The sequence below is a fragment of the Gallus gallus genome, chromosome 6 (assembly GCF_016699485.2).
Source record: "Gallus gallus isolate bGalGal1 chromosome 6, bGalGal1.mat.broiler.GRCg7b, whole genome shotgun sequence".
Lineage (NCBI taxonomy): Eukaryota > Metazoa > Chordata > Aves > Galliformes > Phasianidae > Gallus > Gallus gallus.
The window spans coordinates 27,420,170-27,443,141 of record NC_052537.1 but is presented as its reverse complement, the minus strand read 5'-3'; the positions used below and the strand labels follow the sequence as shown (position 1 = coordinate 27,443,141).

Below are 22,972 nucleotides of genomic sequence, written 5' to 3'. Positions count from 1 at the left end.
ACCATAATTAGGGGTTGTGTTATTCTATAGCAATTTGCCAGCCCTCAAGCATGAGTCACAGTGAGTTTGATAAGATCACCATTTTGTGATTTATTTGTGCTATGCCTTTTTTTCCCCCCAAAATGGTCCATACTTCCCTCAACTCTCAGATTTATTTCCATTTCTTGGTTGTTTCTTTGGAGGGATAGAAAGTAGAACCGCATCCTTGGAAAGGTACCAAATGGAGCTGGATTCTGTGATCCTTATGGGTGCCTTCCACCTTAGGATGTTCTATCATTCTATGAAACAAGAGGAAACTGACCTTCTCATTGACTTCTGTAGAGATCCGGCAACAAGTGAAAAGTCTTTGGGCTTGACATAAAGCCATTAGTGGAGCTTGAAATATCTGCAAGCACAGAATTTATCCTTTTTATAACCAAAGTCTCTCACACATACTGAATGATTTACAAATGCATAATGTTTTTGATGAGTCTCACAGTATTTAGGGCCAGTATATAATAAATCAGTGTTTCATTTTTGTTATTTTTCAGATAAAGTCAACTCTTAAATACAATCAGCTTTGCAAAAATCCTCAACAAACTAAAACAGAGAACTGAAGTACTTACCCTTAAAAAATGCACTCCTTATTCATCATAGGTATGGGAAAGTTTGTATTATTTTGCTAGAAAGCTGCTTAAGGTCTGGGGGGAGGGAGGGGAATCTTATTCCAAATTCTGCCACTCAGCATCCCTAAGTTAAAAATGCTGGCAAATTCATTTGGATACTCAAGATTTTCTGATTTGTATGTAATACAAGTATGTGTGTTATTGCTTGATAAATGAATGGCGCTATGTCGTCTGTAAGTTTAAAACTTAGCTATACTGGTTTTAACTGCTTTGTTAGAACAAAAACCATTTTTGTAATGACACAAGTTACAAAATTGAGGGAAAGGCAGGGAGCACCTTGGGCTGAAACGCCTTTATCTTTTCAAGGAGCAAATATGATATTTGAATGGGAAGAAATTACAGAAACACAACGTGCTGTATTACACAGGAGAGAGTCACTGTACTCTTAATGAATTTTGTACTGGTTCTCAAGATAAGGGAGATGAAATAGATGAGAAGAAATCATTTGTCCTGAAAGGAGATATAAAGTATAGCCAAACCATTTCTACATACAATCTTATCAGTCTATTTCATGGCCATTTGGCAGTCTCAAATGCTCTCAGTATATTTTATACCAAAGAAAATACTGCTGACACTGAGTCCTGTGGCTGCTAAATTGCATATTCACTATTGTTCACAGCCATGTGAGGTCAAGCTCGGCCACTGCAAACAATGGATCTTTGTCTGTATCTGTTCTCCCTCCTCATGCAGTTTTTGGTTTCCTAAGTTTTGTAGCACTCCCTGGGCTGGAAGTTTCTTTTTAAAGAGGATGCAGTGTACTCTTTTGTAAAGATGTCTCTGCTCTAGGAGTGACATCATGGGAATCGCTGAAAGCGAGTTGGGAGCACGGAGCAGGGGTAGCCACCATGTACAAAGCAGCTCCCTCTGCCCTACACCCCCTCCTCTCCACAGCATCCTCCAGCAAACAGGTGCTTCGCTGCGCTCCGCTGGATGCTTCATGAGGAATGTGAACATTGGAAAGACTGATCATTAATTGACAAAACGTGAACCCTACCGGCTCGTTCTCATTTGCAGGCTGCCATGCATGAGGTGGTTTGCAGCCTATTCACAGAGTGCCAGGGGTCTGCTGGTTTGCCATCGAATGCAAATTCCCTTGCTGGCCTCACTGGCACAGAAACACCTCATTGTAAGAAGTTTAAAAAGATGCACTGCAAAACTCAGGCCCGCTCCCACTGAGATCAGTGGCAAGCCCCCATCAACTTCAGTGGAAGTGAGGTAGGGTCCCTGTTTTCTGGAAGCAAGACCCAGTAGTATTTAAGTTTTCTGGCACACACACAGCCCTCAAAGACTGTTCCTTTAGGGCACTCCAATCTTTTTCCCACTTCCCCGATTCCATGGCAACACAACATCAGCACCAAGCACAGAATACTGAATGAGATTTTACCACTAAGCCTGAGGATTTACACAAGTGTATCCTGCAAAAAGATCCTGCTGCACTGCAATTGCCATTGCACTCATTCTTTATCCTTTTCAGATGAGTGACAAAATTATCTCTGGATTTATATTACAATAAGCCAAGAATTTGCTAAAGTTAGAAAAACAAAAGCACTGCTTTGAAATCATACCAGAAACAACTCTTTTTTTTTTAAATTACAATAACTATATATGAGTAAAACACTGCATCTATTTACTACTCTTTTCAAATCAGCCTCGAGAACTGCCTAAGCAGTTTTCTCATAGACACTGACATATGCTCTACAAACTAGTGTAAAATGATGATCAAACCAGTTTTGTTTTCCTTACATCAAGTAAATAACCATTTTCACAATGTAAAAGAAAGTGTGCAAGGAAACAACAAGTTAAAAGATCTGCATTAAGTCCATGGGATTGGAGGGATGTGATGTAGACCAGCACTTCACTCTCCATGGCTAGGAGCTTACTCTGAGTTACAACACAGCATGCTGAAACTGAGTGCACTGTTTGATCTCATATTTTGACAAGGAGAAACTGTGCAAAAGGGGAGAAAAAGAAAGCAATTCTATACCTAGAGAAGGTAAAATTGTGTGTAAGTGATACCAACAGTCCTTTATAATGGAAAGTACCTATTAGTAGAGTCCCAAGGAAAAATACAAATGCAATGAAGCAATAACGTGACTAAATGATGCTAATTAGAACTTTAACCTTTACATTTTATGCATTTTCTGCAACTCAGTATTTCTCGCCATCTCTGTTTCACTCAGTTTTCTTGCAATCCAGTTGCTGAATCATTTCCTCCAGTGTGATTTTTAGACCAGCTCTGCTTGTTTCAGGCACAGCTCCGGGCTCCCCCATCAGCACGCAGTCTCAGCCAAGACACTACAATCAGGGTGAGGGCTGCAGGTTACACCAGGATGTTGGCTGCTGCTCTGAACAGCTCTTTGTGCAAAAACAGATACAAAAACAGGCGATGTAGCACTGGATTTCCCTTTAAGGGCTGTTCAGCGTTCCTTCTCTCAATGCGTGCTTTTCCCACCTAGGACAAACTCCCCACAGGACCCAGTGTGGGCCGCAAAGCAGTTACAAATCCATTTAGCTTCCACAGATACAACAGAAAGCAGACTCTGCTCTTTCTTTCTCATTGACTTCCACTAAAGTAGCTCACAAAAAGTTGGTGTGAAGTCAAATGCTTTGTTATGAGGCTGATCGGTGAGAGGCTGGCAGTTCACAAGTGGCCACAAGACGCGACCTTTGGAAGACCAAAGCTTGGAAGTGGGTGTCTGGCACTGTTTGAACAGACTCTCCTTCATGGGAACTGACACAGACACTAATCAGATCTGGAATTCTTGGCCCAGATGATGAGAAAACTGGGAGAAAACTCCAGAATGTGAATGTGCTGTAAGAAATACAATTAGGAAATGTCCTTCCTCTATACAAGATCTTAGGATCTGTATGCTGTTCATAAGCACTACTCTGTACATTATGCAGAAATACAATCTTCTTACAGGAGCTGTGTGTTTCACTAGATCACATTATTAAAGTGTGATGTGAAAAGCAGTTGTTAACTCCAAAGCCTGCCCTACAACAAACAGAGCATCTTTGCTTGCTAAAGAGGTCCTAAATCTCTTCCGGGCCATAAGCTGCAGAATACACTTAGGAAAGCATCACCTCTTTTGTTTTGAAAAGAATGGTAAATATTCTCCTGAATATGGAAGAAATGGGAAAATGGGGAAGTTCACTAATGTGCATGGTTTGGGTTTCTGTCTGTCAAGCCTCATGCGCTTTCAATGTGACAAGCATGGTTAGTTCTTGCTTGTAGGAGGGTCAAAATGGCCTCTAGAATCATAGAATCACAGAATGGTTGGGTTGGAAGGGACCCCAAGGATCATCAAGTTCCAACCCCCCTGCCACAGGCAGGGCCACCAACCTCCAGATCTGGCACTAGACCAGGCTGCCCAGGGCCCCATCCAACCTGGGCTTGAACACCTCCAGGGACGGAGCACCCACAGCCTCTCTGGGCAGCTGTTCCATCACTTCACCACTTCCTCTGTAAAGAACTTTCCCCTTACATCCAATCTAAACTTTCCCTCCTTAGGCTTAAAACCATTCTTCCTTGTCCTATCACTGTTTACCCTCGTAAAAAGTTAATTCCCCTCTTAAATACTGGATGACTGCAATGAGGTCTCCTCAAAGAGAATACCACCCTGGCTTAATTTAAAAAATAACATAAATGGGATATACGATGTGTTACTTTATCCCTGTGCTGCTCTGTATGAAGTAACAGTGCAGACAGCAGCCTTCCTGCAGGCACACAGCTCGAACTATGCCCCAGCGACACTGCCTTTAAATAGCCCAGCAGCGCCAAAGCCAAAATATACGATGACCCCATGTTTGCTCGCATGCAGCAATCTCAATCAACATTTACTTTGGTATTCAGTGAAAGGCAAACTGGCAGTGCTGCAAGGCCGGCGAGGCGGATCGATACCAATCCCGAACTTCCCGCAATTGTTCTAATTTCAACAGCTCCGAACACGATTTTACGTGTTTACGTGTTTTTTTTTTTTTTTTTTAAAGGTTTTATTTCCAGCAGCTCCGATGTGAGACAAAGCGCGGTCGCTGCGCAGTGCAGAAGGAACGCGGGGCTGCTGGGAGGGGCCGAGCATAGCGCAGCATGGCGGCGGGCGCTCAGGAAGTCGCGTCAGGCCCGGCGCCGGCAAGGGGGCAGCGGCTGCAGCCGGAGAGCTCCGCGGTGCTGCCCCCGGCGGCGGGGCACTGCAGGGCAGGGCGGGGGCGGGCAGGAGGGGGCGGGCCGGCCGCTGCAGCCGGCGCGGAGCGTGATGCCGAGAGCGTGAGCGCGGGCTGCGCTGAGGAGGACCGGCTGGCACGGTGCGGGAGGACGGGGAGCTGCGGCTGGAGGGCCGCGCGGGCCGGGGAAGGCTGGGGGGCGGTGTGGGAGCTGGGCTCTGCTCTGTTCGGGGCCGGCCCCTTGTGCCGCTGGCCTCAGGCTGTGCCGCGCTCAGCGCCCTGTGGTATTGATAGCAGGTCTCGGGGATGGCGGGCTGCAGCCGGGTGGCGGCGTGAGCGGAGCGGGCGCTGGGAAGGGCGGATTTTGTCGGAGGTACGTATGGAGCTGCCGCCTTTCGGACCGGCTTTTGTAGTCGTGTATTTGCTTCGGTTCGTTTGTTGGCCGTGCAGGTGCAGCCAAGGTCACCTTGAGTATGATTTGAGGACGTGTTTCGTTGTCTCTGCTCACATGTTCGTGAGCCTTTCTTTTGTGTAAACCCTGTAGTTTAGGTGTTGGTTTGCCTGAGCGGTGATGTGAAGAAAGAGGCGAATAAAACTAAAGAGCCAGCAGAGAGAAAGAGGACTCCCTGCGCGCATAGGTTGTAACGACACACACGTGCGGGGCTGCGGCTGTGTGGAGAGCTGTGTACGGGAGGTGGGACGAGGAGGTGGGGTGGGAGAGGTTTGTGCCTGCGTGGGAAGGAGCTCAGGGAGGCAGAGTGCCGTGCTTAGTTCTTGGGCCTTGCTCCTGCAGAACATCTCGCTCCGGGGTGCTGTGTAGCTTGGCTGTGGTGTAAGGATCACTGCAGGGCGGGTGCAGCGGGCACAGCTGCTGCCTGATGCTTCTTCTGGATGAAAACGTTGGGATTCCTTTCTCAATGCCGCTTCTTGTCTACGCATTGAGCTGCTTCGTTACCTGCAGGTCGGCAGTGCGGTGTGCTGAGTTGTTCTGTGTGGCCTGCTTGGTTTTTTTTTTTGTTTGGAGAGGGAGAATTGTTTGCCTTGCTTACTATGTGAAAGATAAAACTTCCGTTTCAAAGTAATTGTGTTCATTCGGACTCCTAAAGTGCTTTTCAGTCCGGCGGGTGTGTAATGTCACTTATGGCACCAGCGTGCGGAAAGTGGGGGTGTACTTATGTACGCAGCACTCCTTCGTCTGAGGAGTTTGCAAACTGGTTTGACTGCAGCTTGAACAGGCACATAGAATATACTGTGAGATGGGATTAGGAGAGAGCATAAATGGAGTTTGGTATAGGTGATAGGTGTCTTCTGGAAGCAAATGATGAAAGGATGTGTTTATGTAGTGTAAGAGAACGGTAGGCTTTTGAAAGTGTGAGTGCAATGTGTAACCTTGCAGCTGGTTTAAGTCACACAGTGAAGAGCGGTGGGGAAGCATAAAGGGAATGCATTGATCTGCATTGGGAATAACAGCAGAGGGAGGAAAACAGCTGATAGCTGATTGGTGTGCTTCGATCAGGTGGACTCTAAAGAAACTTCGTCAGTATCTTAACTTCTACTGAAAAGTGCAGAAACAGCTGTTAGCTAATTTATTATAAATACCCGTCACTGAAATTTTGTTTTTGTGTGTATATATTTGTGTAAATATTTATATTTGTGTGCATGTGTATTTATATAAATACTTATCTGTTACAGCATCTGATCTTCAGTTAACTCGTGTGTCATGGATGAAACTGCTTTGTCGCTTGGAACAATAGACGTTTCTTATTTGTCCACCTCCGCAGAGTGCAGTGTCAGTAGATGTAAGCATTCCAATGAAGAATGGGTAAGTAAAAATACTGAGTGTAGCTGGTCATCTTACCTTTTTTATTTTTTTAAATTCAAGTTGGAGGCAGTTGTTTTTCATTTTGAAGATATCACCTCTCATGCATTATACAGTTTTTGGTTTTAACTGAACTTTGAGACGTAAAGAAGAACCAACAATCCAAAGCTGCACCAATGACTAACGACTGCTTGGAAGAGAAAATCTTCTTATCAAGCCCAATTTGGAGTCTTATAGTGTCCTGTTGTGATATTATTAATCATCTTATATAGTAGCAAACATGCAGAATTACATTTTGTAGGGGACTGAGATCAAACAGAAAGTCATACAGAGTGCTGGATGTACTTGTTTGAAATGTGTGAGGAAAAAGGACCATGAGATTAAAGATGCAAGGTGATGTAACTGTTATAGCTGGAGCTAATCATGCAGTGCAGTGAGCTGAGAAAACTTGGTGGATATAAATAAGAAACCTATTAAAAGTCCGTGTCCTCTGTTGAGTGAGTCTTGGGATTTGTAGGAGACTAAGCAGGGAGTGAGCAGAGAGGGCTGGCTGAAGCAAAAAGCCACATGAGGATGAGTATGCTGCTCATTGGTGTAGAAGCATAAGCCAGGAGGAATTGGCTCTGCTCTGAGGAGGAGGGGTTTGAACTTGGTAAGGAGGAAAGGTTGAAGACATGGTCAGAGTTGAGGGAAAGAGCAGATGTCTCAGTGGCTGGATTTTGTATCTAGCTAGGTGTTGAACGGCAAGTGCTTGAAGCTCAAGGAGTGAAGGTTTAGATTGGATATCAGGGGGAAGTTCTTTACAGAGAGAGTGGTGTGGTGGTGGCATAGGCTGCCCAGAGAGGCTGTGGGTACTCTGTCCCTGGAGGTGTTCAAGGCCAGGTTGGATGGGGCCCTGGGCAGCCTGGTCTAGTGCCAGATCTGGAGGTTGGTGGCTCTGCATGCAGTAGGAGGGTTGGAACTTGATCTTTGGGGGAGTCCTTTCCAACCCAACCGTTCTATGATAAGTGGCAGTAACTGAGAGGTCTGTGAGAGAGAGATGAACTCAAGCAAACAAAAACAATAGGATGGAGATGTTGTCGGAAAGTAGTAAGTTTGGATAGGCTTGGAAGCATCAGAAGGAAGACATTTTTGTTACAGTGATGGAGACAGGGAATTAGAGCTACTGAGGGTGGTAGAGAAGGGACTGATTGGGGCTTTATGACTTTAGTGCTTATTAACTTCAGGTAGGAGAGTTAACCTTGGAATAATTTCTAATTCATACTGCTTTCCAAATGTCACATATGCCTATATTAATTCTCAGTCATTTTCAGTATTACTTTTGACTTTCTGGTTGTCTCTCAGTGGGCTGGCTTTTTAGCTAGATAGACGATGACCTGTATTTGTGTTTCTGGCCCACATGCTGGATTATGGTACTGGTTCTACCATACTTGCCTTCCGCTAGAATGTACTGTTTTGAGCATATTTGAGGTGTTATTTTGTTTTGCTGTCTTTTTATTTTGGTCTGTTTCTGTAGCTTCCCTTTTTGTTAAAAACTTTACAATATTTTATTTAGAAAATCTGAGTCCAGTGGTCCTGATGCTCATGCAAGCAATCATTGAGTAGTCTATAATGGGAACAGGCTTTGTAAAACTTGTAGTTAAGTATATTTTCATTATGTCCTAACAAACAGAATATGTTCTGTAAACACAGCCACTTTTGAGTTTATGGTTCTATAACCTACTCCTAACAATGGCACAGTGGTACACTTTCCACACTGCTTTCAACAAAACTGCTGAAGAAGAGCTCATAGAGTCTGCAGAGTTTGTTTGGTGTGTATTCAGATTGCAATCCTACAGGGTGTTGTCCACTAAGTTTGCAATAGATTGCTCGTATTGCAAGCACCTTTACGTTATTAAGTGTGTAATGTACTGTTAACTTCTCCCCCTTTTCTCACCTGTCTGTTTTCTTGCTGTTTCTTACAAGAGTTATTGCTGACACACAAAATGTTTATTTAAACAAATGCTGCAGTGCTTAAGATACATAAGTACAAGACAGTGATTTTGCTTTTATTTTTTAAAATCACGTCATTTGGAGATGATAGAATATACTTCAGGAAAAATCTTGGAAAAATAAGCATTAGTTTCAGATAAATTTTTGGGATAGTTTTGTGTGCGTGTGTCTGGCAGCTCCTCTAATGAAAAGTTTTCAAATACCCACTGTTTGTTTATGCATTGCTGGATATTGTCACGGTCTCCTTTTGTTCTGCAGGGAGAGTGTAATTCTAGGCCTACTCTCTTCCGATCTGCCACTTTAAAATGGAAGGAGACTCTGAGCAGAAAAAGGCCGTTTGTGGGACGATGTTGCTACGTATGCACTCCCCAGAGCCGGGTAAGAAGATTATGTGCTGGATTATGTTTGACAATAATGCATAGTTAAAGTGTAATGTAGTTTCTTACCTTCAGAATTAAGGTCAGAATGTTCTTGCTTTGTAAAGGAATATAGTTTTTCTGCTTTGCTTGTGGTTATTTTTTCTTTGTGATGGGATTAATGGTTGTCGCAGATCTGTTGTGATGCTTTGTCCCTTCAGTACAGTTACTTCTTGCCCCAAACCCTGTATCTCTTTAGAATTAGCACTATGAAATTGTATGGAAAAAATGTATCTGGATTAGTAATGGGCATTTGGTGCTTACGAAAGTGTTAAGGCTTAATTTTAGTACACTAAATTTTCTATTGAGACACTAGATACCATTTTAAAAATAAGCAATGTGCTGCTCTTCAAAGAAGAGCGCTTCTTTTCATTTCTTTCACTGAAGAAATCCTGTGCTTGAGAAAGCAGCTTGGTTTTCTGCACCCAAGTATTTTTTGGCTTGATGCCCACCCTGGCAACACAAACTGGTTACAATAGTGAGAATATTTGTCTGCTGGGAACAGCCTCAAGTTGGCACTAGGGGCATTGCAGCAGCTGATTTAAAATGTGAACTTTACTGAACTGTGCTGGGGAGCCTTTCTTAAGTTGAAGATGTAAAACGATAAGTGACGAGGTGTGGTCTGCAACCAGTTCATCACCTAATTTGACTATATGTACACTGCAGGCTTTAAATTGCACTCTCCTGCGCCTGCCCTGAGCTTCGTAATTGGCTGGGCTGAAATGAAAATTTGCCTTTTCCCTTGACCAAGGAAATGTTGTTATTTCACTGTATTACTGTGCCAAATAGAAAACTGCTACAATGGTAAACAAATATGGGATAGAAATCCAAATCTGCTGTGAAGGGTGTGTATGAGATGGTCAGCAAGACAAGCAATTAGACAAACTGGGACTGCTTTGAACGGACACTTCAGTGTTTTGACTTGCAGAAAACTGTAGTAATCCTTAGCTTAGACCTTTATATATTTAGTAATGGGGCTGTTCCTCTTGAGTTGGGAATTCCACTTTAAGAAGAGAAATCTTGTTCCGTATTTTGTCTATTTAATGAGAAATTACCTGTCCTAAGATCTCAGTTAGGAAAGGGGCATGATCTGATTGAGTCCTTTATCGCCCTCTGCCACAAAAAGAAGCTACCATTCTTGATGTAGGCAGTAACAAACTCTCATTAGACTCAATATATTTCATTTACTCTCGCTACATTCTGTTAATTCCCTTCAGAAAGGGAATTGCTTAGGGGGCCTGACTAACACCTTGCTGGTGCTTTAAGTGGCAATGCTGACTTTTCCCTCGTACATTCTTCCTGCTGTTCTATGGCTGATTAATTTTACTAACCTGGCAGAAAACTGCTCTATTTATTTATTTTGGCTGTCTTAGTTTTCTGCCTTACCTAAATGAAATTGTCTCACTGAAGAGTAATATGCATCAGTACTACGAGCAGTCTAAGTTAAGAGGTGTGGGATGGTGTTCAGTGGGGAAGGATAGGGGGTGGTGTAGCAGCTGAGCTTTTCCCTGGTGCTGCAGGGAGGGATGGTGTGAGCTTGCTTTGTCTCACAGAACATCTTCTGCCTGGCGTGGGATCAGGGCAGAGCTAAATGAGGAAAAGCTGAAATGTGACATTGCACCTGGAGAAATTGATATTAATTTAAAGTTTCCTTTTAAGTGCCTAAAGTTACAATTTGTAGATTATATGCCCTATGCAGGAGTGTTTTAAGATGGAGCCAAAGAGCATTTGCTCCCATTACAGTGTGCAATGTCAAGCTGATTTGCAGATGACGTGGACAACTCATATATTTCAGTGTGTGGCAAAGGAAATTTTCTAAACAAAATACAAACAAATAAGACTTACCTGACTTCCGCTGCGAAGTTGATGGTGAGGCTGATCCATCATTACTCTGTTACTGGTGACCATCTTTCTCCTTCATTGTCCTGTTTTTGCCTTTCTTGAAATGCACATTTGCAGTGGTTTTATCTATTTCCTCTTGGCAGTGTATCAGTTTTATAATTAAACATTATTTGGACAGAAAGAAACTAATCTTTTGGACAAGATTCTTACTTGGAAGGTGAAAGCTCAGGTCTGCCTGCCAGGGAATATTTGTTTATCCAAAGTGGAACTGTTCCCAGACTCATCCCAGCACAGCTGATAGTTTGGCATGTGGAGTCTTTATGTGGATTGAGTTTGTTGTTCGGGCAGAGCAGGAGTGTGAAGGTGATTTGTCATGTAAGCACGGATATCCTTACCCTTGGGCAGCTGTTATGTGATGCCTGATCTGCTGCCCAACTGGATGTCACAGGCTGCCTGTCAAAAGGCTCATAGTTCTACTGATGGGACTTGATGAATTTCTGGCTCAAACGAGAGTTCTGTGTTATAACAAGCCCTGATTTGTATTACATCAGAAACCAGTAAAAAATCATGGCTTGAAGAATGCAACCAAAACACATTTCTTTTTCCTGTATGCAGTAAAGCCTAGGCACTACATTGAAAGTATTGGAACTGGGTACGGTGGCTTTCTGGATTTTTATTTCCATTTCAATGAAAATATTTTTCGAGCAAGTTCAGTACTTCTCTGCTTTGACTTTTGTTTGTAGTAGAGGTGAGAAACATTGCATTATGTATTATTGGGAATGTGAAAACAACCATTTTTACAAAGGGGGGTAGTCATGCAATCTTCTTTTCCTTGGTTTTTCAGGATAACTTCTTCAATGCTAGTATTCCTTCTTTGGGTCTACGTAATGTGATATATATCAATGAAACACACACCAGGTAATGTAACAAGTCTTTCTTTTACTTTTGGAATTCAGTGTGTTCTGATCTTATGGCAAGATAGTCTCTGAGTTAGTCCACACTGAGCGAATATAAGTTGTCCTGAAATGCAGAACTTGATGCTGGCTTCAGGAAAGGTCTCTACTTGTAAAATCTGGCTGTGTGTATTTGAACAAAGTCCTTTGGGGTAATAGGCAAAGAGTGTAAAGGTCATACCTATTTCACAAAAAACAAGGGATGTACAAACCTTCTCTCCTTCAGTGCAGCATCTGTAGCATAGTGCTGGGAGGAGGAGGGTTGTTTTGTTCTCACATTTAAGAATGACTTCAAGCAGCATTTTAATATAATGAGCAAGTCTGGCTCACGGTTTAGGCTTTGACTATTATTACTAATGGTAGTTAAATCTGAAAATGTTTTGCTAGACTGTGGCAGTACGTAGCTTTTGAAGGATGGTGTATTGTGGCCTAAACAAAGTTTTGTATGTTTGTGCTATGTGAAATATGTCTTCTGTTCTGGGATGAAGTTGCTGGAACTACACAAAAATTTTAATGTTGTTCTTTGGAAAGTTAATAATGCTTGCTGCAGTTTTTACAGTAATCATTAGCATAAGCAGATTCTGCAGTGTTTGTTGTAGAGTCAGAGCAAACAAAGAGAGGCCAGCAGCCTAAAAGAAATGAGCCCAAGTGTCTGAGTGGAAGAAAGGCAGTATTGTGCTGTGCCTGAGAGGCAGGAAGCTAACGTTTGAGACTGTTCTTTCTTCAGTTCTGAATTAATTATTTTTTTAAGAGTTGTTTGTAGTTTAGAATACAGAAAAGTAACTCAAATTGGGTTTAACTTTTTAAAATTAGTTTCCGAAGTCTCATCCTTGAATGATTTTGAGAATTTCTTAAGTTAGAAATGTAAGGGCAAGAAAATGTGAGTTAATGAATTATTCTGAAATATAATGCCTCTAGCTCAGAATGTCATTAGTCTGAAAATTGATTATTTTAATGAAGTTCTGAGGTCCCCTGGGGTTACACAGTAGCAGTTTCTTGGTCTTAGGCAGCTTATTGAAACAACACCAATATCCTTTTCCTGAGATGTGAATGTGTCAGTTCTGTCATTTGGAAGCAGGTTCTGGTCAAAATAATATATCTTGACGGGACCTGCTCTGAGTTTTCTCTCCTGTCGTTACAGATTATGATATAACAGGTTTTCTAACTATTCTACATTGTATCTAAGCTTTAAAATGAGTATAGGAGCCTTTATGTCTTGACAGATTCCTCCGATAGTTGCATGCTGTTGCAATTTGTTCTTAGTTACTAAAACTTTTGTCAGAAAGAGGCATATCTCTTTCACTTTACTTTTTAGAAAAATCGATAAAGCTGTCAAACTCAGATGGGAAGGGGAAAATGGAAGAGCAATTAGAACAGTGTCAGCAGTCCAATTCCCTGACAATGTGATTAGCAAAATTCTTTGTCCATTGAGACAGTCTGAATATTTGTATAACTGTTACACGACAGTGTCGATTGCTTGTGCACATGCACTCATCCTAATTACAGTAGGAGTGGCATGCGTGCTCAGGCTGCTGGATGTTTTGCAATATACAGGTTTCTTCTAATCTAATATAGCTGTTTGCAACACGTATGAACACACTGAGAGGTGGTAGGAAGGTTTAACTGCCAGCATTAGCAGCTGGGGTGACTGCAGGCAGGTGAGACCTTGGTGGCATGGCAGTGCAATAGCTACCTGGAGCGTTTCCGTCTGTGATGGTGCTTAGGCAACCACTGGAGCAGCACATTACATTGCACTGCCTGCCCTAAGAACAGAATTTTTGTAAAGACAAGTGGAAAAAAAGAATAGGCTTTGAATGCTTCAGTAGTTTCTTATGTTTTATGCAGTGCCCTGTATCTCTTCACATGTCACTATACTGCTGTGTCCTCAGTGGTGCTTTCTATGTCACTTGGTAAAGACAGATGATAGAAAAGCCCCAGACTTTGTACCTGACCTCAGCAACCTGCTTCTTTCTTTCTCCAATTAACAGCTTCTCACAATTTTATGTTCTGTGTTTGTGGAGATCTTTCAGTAGTGAAGTGCAAGTAAGCTTCAAATATTTCCACATGTGCAAGGTAATGAAAGAGCATTGCACAATACTAAATGCTCAACTGGCCAAGATCTGAGGTACAGAGAATACAGAAGTTTTTAAGTAGATGTTCAAAGAACTTCACTTGCTTTTGCTTCTTAAGTGGTACTTTCTTAGGCATTTTTAAAGCTCTTTTTTTGAGGGTGACACTCAAACATGCTTCATGTTTTGTAGGTACAGGGGGTGGCTTGCAAGACGACTTTGTTATGTTCTTTTTGTGCTAGAGAGGGATGTTCATAAGGGAATGTTTGCCAAGAACCTGACAGAAAATGTGCTGAATAGCAGTAGGTAAGTTGACGCATAATAAACTGCTTTTTGTATGATTTAAATCATATGATAATGTGTCAGAATTTGGAAACTGCAGGCTTTGAAAACTAATCTATTTAAAATATCAGAAGATACAATCTCTTTAGCACAGCACTTCAGAACTGTAGCTTGCAATTTCTGTTTGAATAATAGGAGAGGAGATGTATAATTCTTAATCTCAAAATAAACAGTGCATTATGGGCAGACAGCAGACTCAGTACACAGAAAAATAAACTGCTATGTAGAAATGCTTCAGTCTTTTGTTTATCTAATTCCAGTAAATCACTTTTTCTTACAGCTATACTGCTGTCATCAAAAACTATCAATCCTTCAGAAAGAATGGGGAAGTGGCATTTCAGAGTCCCCTAGTTTATGATGGCAGTGTGAGGCAGAACTGGAAAAAGACTGTAGAGATGAAATACCTGCTCTTTGCTTTGTGGAGCTTGTTTTCTGTCTCATATACTGCAGTTCAAATGCTGTGTTGAGCCTCTGGTCAGCTATTAAGGTATCCATTTTCTGTGGACACAGAAACTGAGCCTCATGCCTGCTCCTCGTGTCTAGTTTTATTGGAGGCTATGCACCATCTGCATTAACATTCTGAACTCCTGAATTTTTAATGTTCAAGACCCATCTGAAGATGATAGTGTTGGTTTTGAAAAACAAAGCAGACTACCTTGTGTCACAGTTATTGTGTACTAGCCCATGTAATTGCTTGTGTATGTGTTCTAAATGGGGAAAGCAGACCATGTGATTTTTTTTGGCATGAAACTGAGAATTCAAAGGGGAAGATATTGTAGAAGTAGAAAACTGCAACTACATAAATCTGTATGATGAGATAAGTGATATTGTCAGTAAAAACAAAATAAAACCTTATTAACCATTTCTAAAACTCAGTGATCAGTTAGTATGGGTACCTATGCAGGTAGACATACTGTTTTTTATGGCCAAATTTAATCATAGATATCTGTCATTCACCTCTCCAATTGGAACATAGCGGTATTAAATTAAATTTAGAGAATTTGGAGCACACGATTCTTTGGTGCGGTTCTTCTATGATTGTATATTATTGCTGTAGTAGCTCATTCCCAGTAGTTGTTGTCTGTCTTGAACTCTTCTATTGCACGACTGTCTCATAAATTTTAATTCTTTATTGTTAGGGTACAGAAGGCCATTGTAGATGAAGCTTCTGAGCCAAGTGTTCCAGGTAGCTTTGCTCAGACGGATCCTAAGGCTATCAACAAAGTGAAAAAAAAGGCTAGGAAAATTCTCCAGGAAATGGTAGCAAATGTGTCACCAGCTTTAATCAGGTAATAAAAATGGTTCATCAGTATTGTCAATGGGTAGAAGAACAAAGGAGAGAGCTTCTCTCTGTGTAGTACCAGCAGAGCTTATAATGTGTTATTCATAAATAATGAATAATTATTCATAAATAATAAGACATTATTCATAAAAATTCCTTTTCTGATATTAACTATTGAAACAGTAGATATTCTCCACTTTCAGATGCAGCAAAAGCCCTCCACTTTTTCAAGGGATAAACCTAATTACATAATTAAATACAAACTTTTTTTTTTCCTGAAGCTAGGCTTGATTCTAGTGCTTTACACTAGCGTTTTTCTGGTAACCCACTGAATATTATAGCTTGTAGTTACCAACATTTTAGTCTTATCTGACATATAATATTTTACTGTGGAGTCTACTTTTACTAACAAAACTGAATATTGTTTTGCCACAAGATGAGATCCGTGCTGTCACCTAATGTGTTTATCCACCAGCTTAGTTATTGACGTTGATTGTAGGACCTCTTAACTTGCCCCATATGTTAAGCAGTCTCTGCAATTTGAACAGCCTCTGCGGTTGATGCAACTTTTCAGCCTTCTGTAATTATGACACAAATGTAGTAACTAATCACAGCTTTAGTTGATAGGCAAAGATGTGTTAAGCAACTTCATTTCATAGTGATTTTGTTTGAATGTGAAATAATGAAATTGAATGGCTTTATCTTCAGTCATATGGAAGCAGTGTAAAAATAAAGGTAGCAGTGAGTGAAAGACTTTGAATTGTTTGTTCTTTTCTTCAGGTTGACTGGCTGGGTGTTACTGAAGTTGTTTAACAGCTTTTTCTGGAATATTCAGATCCACAGAGGTCAAATAGAAATGGTCAAAGCAGCAACAGAGGTAAGGGGGATGGGAAAGTATTTGGTAAGGCAGATTCTTGATGGAGTTTCATTTCTATTGGTGTTTACATTTATAGCACTTTCTGTTCTCAGAAGGGTTCTGCTAAGTCTGCATGGTAGCATTGTATAACCTTAAATACTATGTCAGCTCTGGTTTTGTCTTTGTTTCAGGGTCAAATTTTAACTATAAAACTGATTGATTATCTCATAACCTGCATCCAGAATTATTTCTTTTTCTATGCCAAGGCAAACAGTACTAAATTAGTACGTATGTTTAGGATTTTCAGAATTACTCTTGCCTTAGTTTGGAGTAGAAAACAATTAAGAAATAAAGTGCCTTCCGTGCTATCAAATTGTTGGCAGTCTTTAAATTCTTACTGAAGTTGATTAAAAGTGCCACCTAAATCTACTATTTTGTTTACACTCAAATGAATTGATTCTTTCTTTGCAGGAGTTGTTTCTACAAAGATACATTAGATAAATAAAAGAGAAAAAAATGTTGCCAGTATTTTCTTCTATCTTTTGATTACAGTTTTTAAGAACCCCACTATTAGATTCTTTGTGTTGATGTCTTATGAAAAGACATAGCAACACTTGGATGCTGATTGGCCCCATCCCTTTAAACTTAATGATTGCTGTACCAATACTGTGAGTTGGAATATTATTAGTCATTGTTTCTCCTAAGCACACAACTGAAAACTGTGGTCCATAGATATACAGTTCACTAAAATGTTAGCGTTACGACAGCTGAATGAAAACCAGAAGTAAAGAAGCTGAATGCTGGCAACTGAAAAATACCATCACTTCTGATAATAGGATGCTAGCAATCACAATGATGGATTTTAAAAAAGGAGTAATATTCTACATTTCTAATCACCTGTCTTCTTGTTTTTCTTCTCTCCCTTCCACAGATGAATTTGCCTCTTATTTTCTTGCCTGTTCATAAATCTCACATTGATTACCTGCTCCTTACATTCATACTTTTCTGCCATAACATCAAAGCACCCTATATTGCTGCAGGGAATAATCTCAACATCCCCATCTTCAGGTAAAGTTAATAAGCTGCACGGAACTTCTTCTTATCTGAAAAAGACAAAAGTGAGGGGATTGTCAGGTGACCAGCTGAGCGGTGTATCTTACAACCACATGTAAGGGAATCTCAGGATTATTGGGCACTTTAGTAGAACTTTTTGCTTCCTATTGCACTCTCAGAGAGAGATCATCACAAAATCCTTTTGAGAAAGTCTGCCATAACCTAAGTGGGGTAAGGAATAATAATTTCTTGTAGGAGTCTCTAAGTGGGTAGGTGATTAAGGAAAGACTAATATGTGAGTAATGTGTGAAACTCTTCTTATGAAGTTTAATGAACCAGCTATTGGGAAATGACAGTACTGAATGCAAAATGTTTTGTGGGCAAGTACTTCAATTCGATCTGTGTTTAAATTGTATTGCTGAAGGGAATCAGAAGGTCTTTTATGTGGTATTTGCCAGTGAGCAAGAGCTTGGGGATACTGATCTCTAAGGAGCTCCCAGATTTTGTGGAAAGTAACAAGGAAAGAAAGGGGATATCTTGGGTATTTGACACCAGTAGGTGCTGGTCCATTATTATCCCAGTATGAAAGGATGTTCTCATGAGAACTTCTTGGTGCACTTTTGGATAAACCCAAGGCCACGCAGATGGTGTAATTGCTGGTATAAAGTGGGAGTTGCCTACAGGTTCCTCTGTTAAAATTAGCTGGCTGAGGTTATCCTGCAGCCAGGGCGTATGCACTGCACAACACAGGTGTAAAGGCCTACTCACATAAGCTGTTCTTTGGGTCACTAACTCCCTGACTTACAGTGCTCAGGTTCACTACACTGGATAAGTGGTCTGTTAATGTAGTGAAATGGAGTGAGTCAGTGTAGAGAAACCTATTTAATTAGAAATGTCTGTACAGTCCCAGAATTTGCTAAAAGATTAATACGTGTATGATAACTTCAGTTTCGGTTGTGTACTAGGAATTTTGCACTGAGCGGGTAGTAGTTTCCTACAGACTGAAACCCATGAGTGTAACTGTTCTTGATTTCGTAGCACACTGATCCGTAAGCTGGGAGGATTTTTCATTCGTCGAAAGTTGGATCAGAGTTCTGATGGTCGTAAGGACTTCCTCTACAGAGCTTTGCTGTATGTGGTATGTATTTCTTGTCTTTGTGTCCATGGGTAACATTTGAGTTGGGTGGCTGATGGAAGAGTGACTCCCATCAGTTGGGAGAGGGTTTGTCAGTGCTTTGAATTTGTCTGGGTCTCATTCTACATAAGCAAAATAGATTTTTGCATCAAGACTTGAATGCATGAGGTAGAAGAGAACTGAATGCCCAGTACCTTTGAGGATGAAGTTTTCACCTTGTGCAATCTTTGTTAAAGAAATGGAATTAAGATTTCTGGATTAATACTAGTTTTAAGCCTCGTTTCCCTGATTCCTTTTGTACCGGGACATATCTACATCGGTTTTCTTAACTTAATGGAAGTCTCTGTTTACGATGTATTGATGTGGTTCTTTGTGCAATTGAGTAGAATAGCTCTATTTGCATCTTGGAGGATGAGATGTTCTGAGGAACCCGAAGAAGAGACATATGCAATTCAAATGAATCAACTGATGTTAGAGATATTCTTGACCAATTGGCTTTACGCTGCTTGTATATTCATGCAAATTAAATAACAGTTTGGTCTGGATTTGTGTCATGCATTCATTCATTATTGCTTATTCTTTTAAGTATTCATGCCAAGTCACACTCATGGTCTTGTAAAAGTTTTTAAGAGAAAATGATTGCTGATGAGGAACAATATGTTTAAAACGTGAACTTAGCAATATATGAAGATATGTATTTTTTTTTCTTCTTCTTTAATATCTTCATTTTCAGCACATAGAAGAATTGTTGAGACAGCAGCAGTTTTTAGAAATATTCTTGGAAGGCACACGGTCTCGAAGTGGAAAGACATCCAGTCCTAGAGCGGGTCTTTTATCTGTGGTAGTGGATGCTCTCTTCTCAAATGCTACTCCTGATGTCCTAATTATACCTGTGGGAATCTCCTACGATCGCATAATTGAAGGTCACTATAACAGTGAACAGCTGGTAAGGGCAATTGAACAGCCTGTTTTGCCTGGGGATTTTCTGTTGATGTGTGGGAGGGTCTGTTACACAGTTAAATCATGTGCTAGTAGTTCTCTGTCACATGCACTTGATGTCAGTGATGAAGAGTGTAAAGCTGTGAATCACAAAACCTCTCTGATGGAGATTGCTGAGGAATGGGTTACATACTTCAAAGTGCCAACTCGTGACCCATAACTGTTTGAATATATTATTTTTCATATGGAAAAATGATCGTTCTCTAGACTTACTTGAAGTTAGAAAGCATATCAAAAGTTTTACTCTTGTGTCTGTTAAATCTATTTTAATTCTAAACACAGCTTTAAAGCTGTAAATTTAAAAAGAAAAAAATAAATGATCACTCACCACTTGTGTTTTCCAGGGCAAGCCTAAGAAGAATGAAAGTCTTTGGAGTATAGCAAGAGGAGTCTTCAGAATGCTGCGGAAGAATTATGGGTGTGTCAGAGTAGATTTTGCACAACCATTTTCCTTAAAAGTAAGTTTGATATTTTTAAGTTTTTTTTTTTGAAGATTTGATGGTTTTGCTGTTTCAGCAGTAGGGCGTACTTATGCAATGCTAACTGCCTTCACTTTTAAATTTTTATGGATTTCTTTGCAGAATCTGCTAGTATTACTCTTAATCTATATACATATCAGTACTCTGTGTTCTGCTACAGTATAGCTTACTTTTAGTGTGACTTTAATAAGATTAACATGCTGTAACAACAACCTGTGAGAACATTATTCAAATTAATTAGGCATTCTTCTTTCTGCCCTACTTCTCTCAGAAAAGCAGTAGGTTGGAGAGCTTTAGAGGGTTCAATTACCACAGCACGAAATTATTGTGACTGTCTGCACTGCATTATAATTAGTGTAGTAGGGAAAGATATTAATTCACTTACAAAGAAGTTGGCTTGGGTCACTTCCAGGCTATTCTTGGTAGAGAGCTAACAATTGCTTCTGGATCAGTATAAGGAGAAGGTTATCTGCCCTCTTAATCCAGTGAAATGCTGATCTCTCTGTACGTACCTAACAACCTCTGCCAGCTCTCATTTGTATGTGTACTCATTCTTGTACAATAGAACTAAAATAAGTTTGACATAAGTTTTATCAGTATGCCTTAACCAAGAGTTGCAGAAGCATAACTGCCTCATTTTTAAATTAACGTAGTTATATCACTGCAGCTTTTTCTAAGAAAATGAGCTTTTAGGGTTAATTTTGAGCTTTTGCAGCTCTGTGAGTACAGAATTAGAAGCAGAAGAGGAAGAGCTGGCTGTGAAAGTCTTTTAAGTAGCTTTCCTGGGAGAGCTTTTCCTGACCAGCAGGCCAAGTGACTCTAGTTTCCCACATCAGTCTTCATAGGAACTGGAAGAACACAGTGTTCCAAAAGCACAGTAATGTAAATGCTAACCTGTAAGGAGAGGCTTCAGAGAAATTTGTAATTCAAGAATTTTAAGTATGTAGTACAATGTCTACTTCCTGGGTGCTTTAATTTTATGATGTCTTACAGCTAGAGCTTCTGTAGTGATGTTTACCTATGGAAATGTTTCCTATCCCAGTGTTTAAAGGAAGTAGTGCGAAGCAATAATTATAATCTCTGTGTTGGTTCTAAATGAGTATTAGACTTCGCTCTCATTCATGCTAATGAAGGCAGTTCTCATTAATTTAATCATGGAGAAGCTAGTCTCAAAGGACTTGCTCCCAGCAAGATGCTGACAGTGATTATGCGTTGTTTTTGTTACAGTGTTTTTCACCAAGTGTGGATTCCTTGCTCTAGAAAGTTTTCCATTTCATTAAAAGTGAACAAACTCTCGCAAGCTTGTCAGTCTGTAACCTTATTACTGCTCTTTTTGCGTGAGCTGTTTTTAATCACAGTTGCAGTTCTGAATAATTGTCTTTTTCATATTAATGATGTTATCGGTTAAATACAGAAGTAAGGTGGAAAAAAATATGAAAAATAATCCTTTTCTTAACAGGAATATGTGAACAGCCAAAGTCAAAAAACTGTGCCTGCTCCTCTTTCTCTTGAACAAGCTTTGTTACCAGCTATACTTCCATCGAGGTAGAGAGTTTTTTGGTTGTTGGGGAGAGGGAGGACAGGTTGGGCTCGTTTTTTGTTTCTTTGTTAGTTTTTTCCCCTTCCTTTGTCTTTTTAGAATTCTCCAATATGTTTCACGTGGTGCTTGAACTCCCCAAGGATAATCTAATTGTGTGTAGACAAACAAAAAGATGTTTATAACTGTGCATTTTGTTCCAAGAGTTACATTCTTTCTGGAGACCTTTTTCTAAATAAGTTCTAGGAGGCTTTTTTTCTTTTTTAAACTGTAGTGACCTCTGATGGTTTTATTTTAAGCTTTAAGGAACAATTTGAAGGAAAAAATGACACAGTGAAAAAGGAAGAGTACGTTATTAAAACCCACAAATATTTCAGATGGATTTTGATATGTATCCAAACCAAATAACTCTTCCTAATGAGGTCTTGAGAATATCCCTTGATCAAGGAGATGACTCATTCAGAAATGCAAAACTTTTCTTGTAGGAATAGACTTGCATTTGTTATAAAAAGGTACATTTTTGTGGAGGGCTTTGCTTGGCTCGTACAAACCCACGTGGACCTCATGGAGACAACATCATTTATTTGTCTTGAGAAGGTCGTAGCTCCATACAAAAGACCATTTCTGGTTTATAGAGTGGCTGAGGTGAAAACTGCCTTCTAGGCTTAATCTACTTCTGTTCCATATTCATTAAAAAGAGCTCTGGAGTGCAATGCTGTAATGGCAATACGAATAGCCATGGGAAAAGCCAAGTGTTCTACATTGCTCTTTTTCTTTAGATGGTCTTTTATCTTGGCTGGTGGCTTAATGGGAAAAGCTGGTAGCTATTCAGCATTTTTTGGAGCTTGTTAGGCATAACATTTTAGTGCCATTACCAAAACACATAATGTATTTTTTGCACTGTAATTCAGTTAACGTATCTTAAAAAAAAAATCAATCTAAATGTCATAATGCAAATCTTTGTTTTGTATTCAGACCTAATGATACTGTGGATGAAGGTACTGAGGCTTCACTGCCTAACTCCAAGGATATAACCAGTGAACCCTACAGAAGAGAGCTGATAGCCAATTTGGCTGAGCATATTTTATTCAGTAAGTGCTTCAGTATCACCATAAGCTCCCCATTTTGTTTTGCTTATTGTGTGCACTAACTTGCTGTTTGATAGTGCAAACTGCCTGCATTCAGGTGATTATTTCCTGACTTCAAATGCTTTCTTAATAGCTTTCACTCCTTTGCCTCCCTCCTTCCCTCTGCATTTTTTGATAAATTGCCTTTCTGGTTAAGTACAAACTATCTATCTATCTGTTTATGTTGGTAACTTGTGTATACATCGCACTAGTGTACTGAGCTTCATGTACTTTGAACTGTTTGA

At 40.3% G+C, this 22,972-nt stretch overlaps 1 protein-coding gene across 11 annotated transcripts in view; it reads left to right on the top strand.

Moving 5' to 3' along the window:
• GPAM (glycerol-3-phosphate acyltransferase, mitochondrial) overlaps nt 1-22,972 on the top strand; it is a 49,981-nt gene that overhangs the window by 14,675 nt on the left and 12,334 nt on the right. For 4 of the 11 annotated variants that reach the window (XM_046943363.1, XM_015288968.4, XM_046943362.1 and 1 more), the window contains 12 exons: nt 6,519-6,648; nt 8,896-9,015; nt 11,740-11,813; nt 14,110-14,223; nt 15,399-15,548; nt 16,322-16,418; nt 17,329-17,465; nt 18,489-18,588; nt 19,319-19,531; nt 19,929-20,042; nt 21,523-21,608; nt 22,576-22,691. In XM_046943363.1, coding sequence (XP_046799319.1) covers nt 6,547-6,648; nt 8,896-9,015; nt 11,740-11,813; nt 14,110-14,223; nt 15,399-15,548; nt 16,322-16,418; nt 17,329-17,465; nt 18,489-18,588; nt 19,319-19,531; nt 19,929-20,042; nt 21,523-21,608; nt 22,576-22,691 — 1,423 coding nt within the window. In that variant the 5' untranslated portion in view covers nt 6,519-6,546. Of the gene's footprint in view, nt 1-4,905; nt 4,968-5,120; nt 5,200-5,535; nt 5,788-6,518; nt 6,649-8,895; nt 9,016-11,739; nt 11,814-14,109; nt 14,224-15,398; nt 15,549-16,321; nt 16,419-17,328; nt 17,466-18,488; nt 18,589-19,318; nt 19,532-19,928; nt 20,043-21,522; nt 21,609-22,575; nt 22,692-22,972 lie in introns of those variants that run through there. The other 7 variants (XM_046943365.1, XM_015288967.4, XM_015288971.4 and 4 more) reach the window with 4 other exon arrangements.